At 35.9% G+C, this 12,372-nt stretch overlaps 1 protein-coding gene across 1 annotated transcript in view; it reads right to left on the bottom strand.

The window, feature by feature from the left end:
* Positions 1-432: 432 nt before the first annotated feature.
* LOC149782809 (SUMO-activating enzyme subunit 2-like) overlaps positions 433-12,372 on the bottom strand; it is a 104,052-nt gene continuing 92,112 nt past the window's right edge. The window contains exons 16-18 of the mRNA XM_089934325.1: positions 9,453-9,558; positions 7,531-7,652; positions 433-1,268 (exon numbers count right to left, since the gene is read on the bottom strand). Of these exons, the coding sequence (XP_089790451.1) occupies positions 1,078-1,268; positions 7,531-7,652; positions 9,453-9,558 (419 nt within the window). The 3' untranslated portion in view covers positions 433-1,077. The remainder of the gene's footprint in view (positions 1,269-7,530; positions 7,653-9,452; positions 9,559-12,372) is intronic.

Genomic DNA, 12,372 nt, shown 5'->3' with positions numbered 1-12,372 from the left:
TAATAAACACTAGAATCTGGATGACAGGCACCAGACAATAGATGAAAGGCCACCAAATATGATCTTTTGGTCAGCAGAACTAATAATCCTGTGCTTCATAATGACACAAAGATTTAATTACTTGGGTCAAAGACTTCTTGCCTCTTAAACAGCATTATTATGACATAGTTTTCTGCCTACACAGGTGAGACAAGAATTTCAAGCTTCTCTGAGTAATATTTAGCAAAGTTTCACTTTAATCCAGTGACTGAGGTAGACTTTCAATAATCTGAACACACCATTATAATATGGCTAATATTGCTGACACCACTGGAAATGTAATAAATATGCCACACCATTCACATGTGTGACAATAAATCTTCTTTACACACATGTACAGGCTCTTTTTCACTTCCAACAATAGGGATAAATGAATGCAACAAAGTTCTTGGAGATGTTAAATATTCATCCTTTATGTCCTAAGAGTGTTCCAAAGTTGTTTTCTACAGTCAAATCAAATGACACAACGCTGCTCTGACAGATGAGATGATTTTTATCCTATTAATGTTTGTCCATTGTTAATTTGTCAGTTTTTAAACCCTTTAAAACCACTATGAACCTCTTCTTGAGAATATGACACACATAATAAAAAAACAGTTCAAAACATTTATGTCAACTGTGAATAAACTAATAAATTTAATTTAATAATGAAACTGTTCTTAAGGTCTGATTAATTTTGATATTTAAATAACTTTTTTTTACAGTGTCTGATAAGCTTCAAATTAAGTTTCACACCACATAAACTGTAACAGCATAAGACAATATTTGCCATTCCATTGGATGGTGAACAACACAGTCTGAAATATACATGTTGTATTTTCTGCCAGTTTAAATAAAAGCCCGTTCACTTTGTTATACAATTCCAGTGTCAAACCTTGTTTCTCTATGTTATGCATTGCCATATTTCACAGAAAAGGTCTCAAGCTTCCAGCTCTTAAGTTCTACATTTACATTTAACAGCTAGTAAAACAATCAGATCTTGATCCTAAATTTCATTCAGCACATTTTTGTATCTTTCTTCCACATCAGCTCCATCCTCTAATTTCTAATATTGTCATAATGTTCAGCTACATCATTGGTCAATTTTTGTTTCTTTGCTCTGTCACCATTCACCTCCTCTGGTCCCTCATCTAGTTTCCTCTTCTTGCTGACTGTAGGCTCATGAATCTCCTCCTCATCCACTACCATCACCTCATCCTCATCTTCAACTGCTGTGGCAGCTTCTGCAGCTGAAGACAAAGAATAGCAGATGAAAAGACATGGCTTTAAAATCTAATCCATACTCATTAAAAAAACAACAACTGAGATTTACAAAAATAGTCAGAGCAAAGAGACATGAGGTTAGTGTGTTTACATTCTCTGACTTTGACCCAAATTCTATGACAAACTAGTTAAATTCACCATGTGTAAAGAAAAAAGCCTAAAACAGAACGTATACTCTTGTTATAATGCATCTATCCAACTATTTTTCTCACCTTTTCTTTATGGAATTATTAAACAACAGAAGACACTTTACTAGACTTTGGTGGAATGAGATTCTCTTGAATACATTTCCTTGTGATGTAGTCCCAATTCGCTTTGTTGATTTCTGGACATGCAAATAACTATTGAGACTTTCTTTTCATTTTTCCAAATTTCAAATACGTGAACGCAGTGCACCTAGACAAAGCAGTAATTATTCATAAAGCATAGGCCATGCACCTCTGAGGTACAGGGTTTGACTCAAGTTACCACTGGAAAAGGGTATCATATTTATCCATGTCAAAAGAACTGATCAAAGTCTGTCATCAACAAGCAAATATACATATACCACTTAAATCCCACATTTATTCATAATTTGTCAGAAAATGAAAGAATTTTAAGAAATAAATGTTTTTCTGAACTGTCAACATGTGCTCTTCAATTTATATTAGTAGGGTTGCATCTAGGATTGAGTAAATGTGGGCCTTGTCCCAAATGAATCTGAAAAAAGGAGGCTAACATAGTGAAGGGGGGGGGGGGGGCCTGCCAGCATGGCGTAAAATAAAAAAACTTAAAACATTAAAACTCAGCAATAGTAAGTATAACAATTGCATTAAATATAACAGTATAACACTTCCTGCATATCATGTGTTCTGTAGATAACAGTATAACACTAAATACACATTAAGAATTCTTTTTATTTCAGAATAACACTTCCTGCATATCCTGTTTTCTGTAGATAACAGTATAACACTAAAGACACATCATGCATTCTTTTTATTTCAGAATAACACTGAATAGACATCTTGTTTTCTGTACATTACAGTACAGCACTTAAAACTGAAATCCAAGTCCTGTGTTTTCTTATAACAATATTTTCTTTACACACCACACACTCTCCTGCTCCCAACCAATACAAGGTAACCATCTCTTGTGGTTCAGAATTAGAAACCTCGACAACTCCGTGCCAGCTGTGCATTTAATCACTCATAACTTAACCACCATAAAACAAACATGCATGATTTAAGTACCTTACTGATTTTTAATGACAATTTTTATTCCAAGTTTCTACACTGTTTCTACTACAGACTGAATCAACTAAAATATGATGGTTTCAATCATAGCTCTTTTTCTATGCATGTGATACAATATGTGTACAAGACGGAAAATGAAGAGATTAGTTGAAAAATTACACAGATGCTCTTTTGTTTTTTGCTCTTGGATTATCACCAAGTCATCAGAATCCATCACTTATATGTAATGATGAATCTAATCTTTAATGCCAGTTATGCTTAAGTATATCCTGAGTCAGTCAAAAAATGAGTTGCATCTCTATGCAGCTAACAATTTTGGAGCTGTATAAATGATTTCCAAGATTTCCACCAGGTTCTTTGTGACATCCATGTCAGATGTTTCCAGTTTGATGTTCAAAAATGACAAGCTCATCCGGATCAATGTCAACAACAACACAGCAATTAAACTTGGATCTTGCAAGGCCGCTGCTCTCAATCTTTAAATGAAAGAGTGCAAGCGAATGATGACTATTGATTGGAACCTAATTTAGGCTACAAAGAACCATCTAATCTGAAATAAAGATAGTTCGGGTCAATGGAAAGGGCATGTAGCTTGCTCACACTGCATGTTGAAGCGAAAGCTATCAGGAAACATGTTTTGTAGGGCAGTAACTTTTGCAAAGTGTTGGAAAAGGCTTGAATTTATCTGAATTGAGCCATGTTACCCCCCCCAACACATTCCAGTTTAGAAAAAGAGTGAAGGATTTTGGTCGATCGAGAACAAAGTTGGCTAAAAGATCCAACAGATCTTTATCATGCCTGATATCATGTATACCATGATAATGGAATGTGTCTGATATTATGGAGTGGTAGCCTTTGATAGTGTTTGTGGTAAATTGTTTCTCTTCTAAGAGCCAGAGAAAAAAGTCAGCCAACTGAGGGATACAGACCATTATTTCTGCCTGGGGCCTCTCCAGATGGATCCCCATGGGCAGCGAACCTGGGCTGCACCATTATCATGGGAATGATCATATCTTGGGCATGATGATGACTGTTTCATTGAGGGGATTTGAAAAGGGGTGCCATTGTGGTAGCAATGTCATTTGTCAGGGGCACAAAAATACGGCTGAGCAGGATTAAATCCACCACTGCATTGAATACTCTGAGGAGTTGCAAGAACTCTCTCACTCAAGTCCTGCTGGAAACAGACTCAATGAGTTTGAAGATCCTGATTACGTAAACACGAGAAGTTGTACCAGATTCAGGTTGGTGATATACTCCATATCCAGACAGACAAAAAACTGGGACGGATGGCGGTCAGACTTTTTCCCCAGTTCACTAGAAACAATAAATGATCCAAAAGTGATTGAAGATCATTCTGCTTTGGAATGGAATAGAACTTACCATATGTTTCTGGAGGTGTAGTAGATAACCTTCGTAGAAACACAACGACTGATGTTAAGGCCAAATACAGATAAAGTACAAGTTGAGGCCAAGTACAGATACCGTGTTATGGTAAGCAATATGGAGAAATTTCAATGATGTGTTGTGGATAGGGATGTAAAAATATGCATTGCACTGATTGAGACAGACAACATACTCATCCTGTCGGATGGAAAGACAGATTGATCTGTTTCCATCTTGAATTTTGGGGCCGAAATGTACTGGTTGAGGCAATTGTGGTTTTTGCAAAATCTCCACCACCTGTTCTTTCTATGAGTGACTGTATCTCCTTTTGTAGCTAAGCACCCTTCTCCTGATCTGATGATACATCCGTAAAGAGGGAAGAGGAAGAAAGGGGAGGGAGTTGCATAAATGAAATCTTAAGCCACCCAATCATCCTGATGGCAATAGGGTGGTCCAGTGTGACTGAAATAGGCTGTTTGTGGGTGGTGGGGAGGGTAGTGTCAGTTAGTGTCTAGAGTTAAGAGGCTTTAAGGCTGAGAAACACGGTTTCTTACAGCCTCTATATGTTTGCCTCCTTGCTTGTTTAGACTTTTGTCTCCTAGCACTGACATTGGATCTTTATTGCACACTTGACTGAAAAAATCCCTTGTCCCTAGTCTGCTGATCATTCCTCCAGTGCTGGGGGCTGATGGTTTCAAAATGCAAGCAGGGAATTGGAGCGGTAGTTCCTGAGCTGCCTGCCTCTGAACTGCTTCAATTTTTTTCTTCTCAAAGAGTAATGGGGGCACAAATGGCATCATCCATAAAGCCAGGATATGATGAGGCTTGAGTGACATGGACTGCACACATGCATCACAACATATCAGATCCATTTTGTCCAAAGCAGTCAATGGCTATGGAATGATGAGCTGCCTGGTTGATGGCTCTAGCAATCCTGGTCATTTCCCCCCAAGCATAGTTATTGCCGGACATCTCAGCAAGTTCAGAAAATTGCAGATGACATCAAATCAAACACTGAAGATGTAGTGAATGATGTAGTGAATACATTCCAGACTAGTGTTGATGTGACATGGAACTCATTATCATCCACTTTATAAAACAGTGGAGCGGACACATGAACTGCTGCTAGATGTTTGTCAAGGGCCATGAAATCAGTACCAAAGATGTCTGAGTGAGTTTTGTACCAGCTAGACAAGAATGTCACTGGTACTTCGCTTTCTGAAAAGAAAGCCTTAGAATACATCTATTCACCAATTCTACCTGACTGCCAGTATCTGATCTCCTTAACTGAAGCCAATTGGGAAAGCAGCTAAAAAGACCACATCTCTTCCTCCTTATCAAACTCTAATGATGCTTTAAATTTATAGTCTTGAGTAGTATGGGAGGTGGAGGGCATTCTGAAGTTTTCAACAACCTATAGCTTTCATTTTATCAAAAAGGTCCCCATGATGGTATGGTTGGATGGCCAGTGACGGGTGAATGGCTGGTATCAGCAAGGCTGTGTTATAAATGGACCCAATGGATCAGTAACAAACTCCATGCATCTAAACTTACAGGACCAAAGGACATCCTTGGATATGTGAGGGGGACTTATAATTAAAGGGTAGCCTAAAACTGGGGGCACACTCTCCTAGTGAGTTGGAACTGAATGTATACTGAGGATGTCAGTGTTATCTTTCCTCAACTTATTCCATCTCTCCTTCCCTTTGAAGCCTTTTGGATGATTGCTTTGGCCTGTTGCATTTCGTGCATTTAGTTGTCATTTGACACAACAAAAGGTGAGAAAACAAAGCATAAATTAGCAATTCAGCATGCTACTAACTCACAAATACTACCACCCCTTACTAACAGAAGAAGTGAAAATAGTTTTGCACTAACTTGTACGTGACAATATGAGTTCAATGATACCATGTTGGCAATGTGGATCTTAAAAAGACCGATTCCAAAAAGGTGATAAAGTTACACATTCTGGGAAGAAACTGTAAAAATAATGTATAAAACATGTTGAAGAATGATTGTCCAACACAATAAATACAAAAATAAAGTTGGATGATCCAATTTGAACACTAAGTGGCTTAAAATGTTGAAAGTAAAATGTAAAATGTTATCAGTACCACAGCAAAGCTTAAAAAACCAGTGACACCTGGCAGTGGCAATGTGAGGTAACAGGCTTGAGTTATTGCCATTTGTCTATATTAGACGGAAAAAGGTGATTTTCTTCTTTCAGCAGGGCTGGATTCACGAAGAAGCAGGCTAATACTCCTAAAATAATGTGACTGGAGGAATATATTGGAAGGACTTGTGATTGGGGAATGTATTGGAAGGAGATGTGATTGGAGGAATATATTGGAAGGACATGTGATTGGAAGAATATATTGGAAGGACATGTGATTGGAGGAATATATTGGAAGGACATGTGATCGGAGGAATATATTGGAAGGACATGTGATTGTAGGAATATATTGGAAGGACATGTGATTGGAAGAATATATTGGAAGGACATGTGATTGGAGGAATATACTGGAAGGACATGTGATTGGAGGAATATATTGGAAGGACATGTGACTAGGAATATATTGGAAGGACATGTGGTTGGAAGAATATATTGGAAGGACATGTGATTGGAGGAATATACTGGAAGGACATGTGACTGGAGGAATATATTGGAAGCAGAAAGATTCTTGTGACCATTCAAAATTGTTCAGCTGGATCATTGTGATCATAATTTTAAATTTAAGTGCCACTATTACAAATAAGCAAGGTCAAGGTCAATGTTTGTATATTTTTCTGCTGGATTCGTTTACATTATAGTCTCTTCACAAAAAAACTTTAGAAGGCAGATATTAAACATCAAAGCTGATATCAAAGTTCACACAGATTTGTTTCAAAGCATATTCATCATTATCAAAGTACCAATTAGAATATATTGGAATTGTCTTAAAGCAAACATGCTATACTACCTACATAGGTCAGTAAAGGATGCCATGGTAAAGCATGGCCTCAAAAATGGTTAACTGCTTGTGAATCCTGATTTGACATACAATGTGTCCTTGAAGAAAAATTACTTTTTTTTAATAAAAAAAATGATACACTATTTAAAATTTCTATTAAACATTTGCGTTTGGGCTTTGTGAGTGGTCTGATGAAGAATAAAATATTTTGATATAAATAAAAAGAGTTGCCACAGAAGTGTAATATCCGACAAAATTGAAATACACATGCATAAGTATTGGGATGCAGCTGCAAAAAAAATCAAAGGGAGGCAAGATAAAGATAGCTGAATAGGAAAGCTAATCACTCCTTCATAAACAAACAGACTCTTCAACAGGCCATGGCAGCATACAAAAATTATGACATAATTTTATGTAAACAGACCACTGATTTCAGCATGTTTTGTGTTACACTGTATGCTGATTCAAATGGTCTTTAAATACAATGTGTGCAAAATCAAGCTAAGTACTTTTAGCTACACTTAATGATGCGGACCTGAAAATTCACAGAGTTACAGATGCAGATATCGGAACGAACTATAAATGATTGTCTTCTAGTATATTGTTGACCAACTGAAGTATCTATAGAATCCTGGATGCTACACAACCCATACATGTACCTTGTTTATCTGTGAGGCCATTTGGTTGCTTGTCTTCATTTTCTCGGTCTTCTACATACTTGGCTTGCATCTCAGAGACATCTCCTACTATCTGAAACTCCTTGTCTTCCTCAAGTTTATCTCTACAAAATAGCAGACAAGATTATCTCTGTATAATAGCAAAGACAAGTTATCTCTAAAATAGAAGACAATTACATGTCTGTAAAATAGCAGACAAGTTATCTTTGTAAAATAGAAGACAATTTCATTTCTGTAAAATAGCACAGACAAGTTGTCTCATAAAGAGCAGGCAATTTCATGTCTGTAAAATAGCACAGACAAGTTTGTCTCTATAAAACAGAAATATTATGGCTCTTGGACAATTTTAGTTGTGATTATGGAAAGAAATTAAATTGGTTGGGTTTATTTCAATTTTCAAAGACTTTTAAAGATCTCAGGGTAATCTGCTCTATTTTCCCAAACTTTCAAGACCTTGAAAATGCTACCCCATTTTTACCAAACTGTCAAAGACCTACAAAGACCATACGAACCCTGTGAGCACTGTAGAAATTAATGCAGTTTTATATCTATTCCAAAGCAATGATTATAAGCCCATGGAGTTATTGATATGATGCAGAAAATTACTGCAAGATAATGGTTATTGGTATTGTTCTGTAAAATTATTGCAAGACAGCGGAGTTAAGAATGTGTGTCAGAATATGTACCAGATATCTGATATAATGATATGATTATGAAAAACAAACACCATGACATTAGAAAACAAACAACATGCTGAAAGTAGTTATGGTGCTGACTTCCTTTGATGAAGGGTGCATTGTTTTTATTGAAGACTGTAGCCAGCTTCCTTTGATGAAGGATGCATTGTTTTTATTGAAGACTGTAGGCCAATATATATTAATTCCTTTTTGCTCCAAGTCAATAAGAACTTAACAAGCTTTTTCAATGGTAAGAATCCAACTACAGGTATGGTGTTCTTCATAACTTAATGTTATATAAATTCACTGTAAACCTACAGGCATGGTGTTCTTCATAACTTAATGTTATATAAATTCACTGTACAACTACAGGCATGGTGTTCTTCATAACTTAATGTTATATAAATTCACTGTACAACTACAGGCATGGTGTTCTTCATAACTTAATGTTATATAAATTCACTGTAAACCTACAGGCATGGTGTTCTTCATAACTTAATGTTATATAAATTCACTGTAAACCTACAGGCATTGTGTTCTTCATAACTTAATGTTATATAAATTCACTGTAAACCTACAGGCATGGTGTTCTTCATAACTTAATGTTATATAAATTCACTGTACAACTACATGCATGGTGTTCTTCATAACTTAATGTTATATAAATTCACTGTAAACCTACAGGCATGGTATTCTTCATAACTTAATGTTATATAAATTCATTGTACAACTACATGCATGGTGTTCTTCATAACTTAATGTTACATAAATTCATTGTAAACCTACAGGCATGGTGTTCTTCATAACTTAATGTTATATAAATTCACTGTAAACCTACAGGCATGGTGTTCTTCATAACTTAATGTTATATAAATTCACTGTACAACTACATGCATGGTGTTCTTCATAACTTAATGTTATATAAATTCACTGTAAACCTACAGGCATGGTATTCTTCATAACTTAATGTTATATAGATTCATTGTAAACCTACAGGCATGGTGTTCTTCATAACTTAATGTTATATAAATTCATTGTACAACTACAGGCATGGTGTTCTTCATAACTTAATGTTACATAAATTCATTGTACAAGACAGTATTCTTGTAATGACCGTAATTGCCTAATAGATAAAATATAGTAATTTATTTGCTACACATTATTTTATTAACAGTTATGATCATGTGATATTTTTAAAATAATGTTATATTTCTAAATTCCACTTACCTATGGTATATGACAACAGTAAGGTTATAGTTCTGTAAGAAATCGTCACACTTGAGTCGCACTCCATTATTTATCCCAAACTGTTCCAAAACTTTATCACTGTTCTCTACAAGTGATAAAAATGTACTTTTTACTCATTATTGCCAAAAAAATACAACAAGTAAATGCAGGCCTTTAAAGGATTTCTTAGGCCTTCAATGGACGTCTTCAAAGAATTATAAGGCTAATAATATTCAAATTTAATTAAATATACATGTACGTCAGTTATGTTACCAGACAAAGTGGGCAACCAAGTCACTGAAAAATGTCAACTTTGCCTTCTTCTATTTGGAAAGCAAAAAATGACTTCATGACCTTTTGAGAGGCTAACTCAGTATGGACAAGTAGTTATAGTTTTGTATCAAAATGTATTGCCTTTGAAGGTGGTGATATCAATGATGTTGCCAAACAATCTCACAGTCACAGTCACATATTTTAGTAGCTGATTGACCATTTAAACAGTGCTGAATAATAGAAGGTACAAGTATCATAAAGCAATACATGGACAAACGTACAAATATGGCCGTGATAGATAACGTTTAAGTGCCCTTCTTGGTCATTATGACATGCATTTTGGCATTTTGACTTAACATGAGCACAACAGAAACTATACCTTTGAATCACTGATCATTCTGTATAAATACTAAGCAAATGAAAAAAATGTTCTACAATAGGTAGGTAATCAACTGCTATAAAAACAGCCAATTTTTTTGAACATTTTCAAAACTAGAACAAAAACTGATAGTCCAAAAGATTTATATTTAGTTGTAAAGTTCAGGTTACTCATTTGTAACATCAGTGACCACTGTGGTTTGCATAGATAAATACCTGTGTGAAGAAACCTCTGTACGTGCTCTCATGTACATTTATATGGCTTGTTTCAAACAAGTTTGGAAACATTTTCAACTTTCATCTCATGGTGAAGTTTCATAACTAAAAGAAAATAAACTGTTTAAGTGGCAGTTGAGTAATTATTTTTACTTATTTGTAAGTACAATACTGGAATCTAAGAACTCTTATCAGTAAAAATTCTTTACTGTTTATAGTCAAACATACAACACTGCCATTTTTCTACCTGAAGATAAAATATTGCATTTGTTAAATGCAAATATGCATAATGAGAAATGGAGGACATGGTTAAAAAATATGTGATTGCAACACACATATATAATATTGTATTTTTGGCTGTGCTCTCACTTCTCTGCACTCTGTCCAAATTCAGAAGTCACCTTTCCCTAAAATTAAGTAAACCTGACCCCTGCATGTAATGTTATTTCTTTACCTTCTGCTAATGCACATATTCAATGCTTAAAATAGCCTTGTTATCCCCAGAGACTCGTATGTAAATGGCAAACAAAACTATCTTTGTCCATGCTGACTCATACATGCATTTCCAGTCAAGGGCTGGGAAACCCCAGAGATGCATATAAATGATTCTTATTAAAGCTTTGCATTGGATGAATTACAAACATCTGGTCTTTTTAATAATATTTAGCCAGCGAAAGTAGTCATTACATACAAGTGTTCTATTAGTAATTTTACAGCCTATACAAGGGAATTTCCATTGAAAATGAGGTCAGTTGTCAAAGACAAACAAAATGCTCTTGCACATTACCTTCTCTTGCCACCACTAGGCATCACCAATTTTTAAGCTGAGTGAACTTTCAAAGAGGATGCTCTCATAGTGGGAAGGATGGGAGGGTATTTAACTAATGTGATCAGATACGTATTCTTGGAGAAACAATCTGCAAGAAAAATGTGTACATTCCCCGATCACATTAACATTAGGAAAACGGTCAATAGCAGGAGGAAATGCTTATCATCCAACCTATACCTTGGGTATCCTTCTAGTGAAGACAGACTGGATTCCATATGAGAACAATAACCTGCTCTCTTACTTTAAGCAACACAGCATATGGTCATATGAACCATGGCTACTCTATCAGGTTAAGAAGTTTATTTAAGCCCTCTTCCCATAAAATTAACTGGTGAACACAGTGACGCTAAGAGGCTGTGTTAGTTTAATTGGGTCTCGTGGACATCTGGGCTGCAGCTACAGGACTCAACAAATTCAGGTTTTGTCTCTGACGAACAAAATCCCAGAGATAAAAATTTGAAAAGGCTGACTCTGCATGCAAGCCCCCAGTTTCTATGATGTCTCAGATCGAAATGTTGTGTTGGAAAGCGAGGTTTGCCAAGACCACTCTAATTTTATTAGCTGAATTCCTTATGAGTAAACATTCCTGAATGCTGAATATATAACCCATGAAGACTGGGCTCGGGAGGTGATATAATATTTTCTAGACTTCACAGGGAGAAGGAGTCATTTGCAATTTCTTTGACATATCTCTGTGTACTTTAAAGAGATCTTGCATGGGTGCTGCTCTCGACAAGAAGGTTTGTAGGATGACTGATGGCTTTCTGACAGTAATTGGTTCTTCATTACAAATACTATTTGTTGCATGAGGGTCACTGAACTGTCTCATCTTAATGGAAGATAGTTCAGGTTGAATGAAAGTCATGTAACTTTCTCATCCTATAAGCCAAAGGTAATGCTATCAGGAAACAGGTTTTGTAAGATTACAACTTCAGTGAGGTCCAGGTTATCTGAAATGAGCATTGTTAAGATCCAGGGCAGATTTCATTTTGGAAAGGAGGTGAGGGATTTTGGTCTATTCAAATCAAAATTAGCTAGTAGGACTGATAGATCTTTATCATGACTGATATCTCTTCTGCCATGATGCCTGAATGTGTCAGACATTGAGTAGATGGCCTTCTTGCTCTCAAGAATCTCTCCATATCAAAGGTATAAATTCTTTCTCTTGCAAAGGCTGTCCTGAAAGGAACCAGGCATGAAGAAGAAGATGGTCCAGGAATGGGT

This window comes from Sinohyriopsis cumingii, chromosome 15, assembly GCF_028554795.1.
Source record: "Sinohyriopsis cumingii isolate HCF-2022 chromosome 15, ASM2855479v2, whole genome shotgun sequence".
Lineage (NCBI taxonomy): Eukaryota > Metazoa > Mollusca > Bivalvia > Unionida > Unionidae > Sinohyriopsis > Sinohyriopsis cumingii.
The sequence above is the reverse complement of the archived record's forward strand: the minus strand, read 5'-3'. Positions and strand labels throughout refer to the sequence as shown.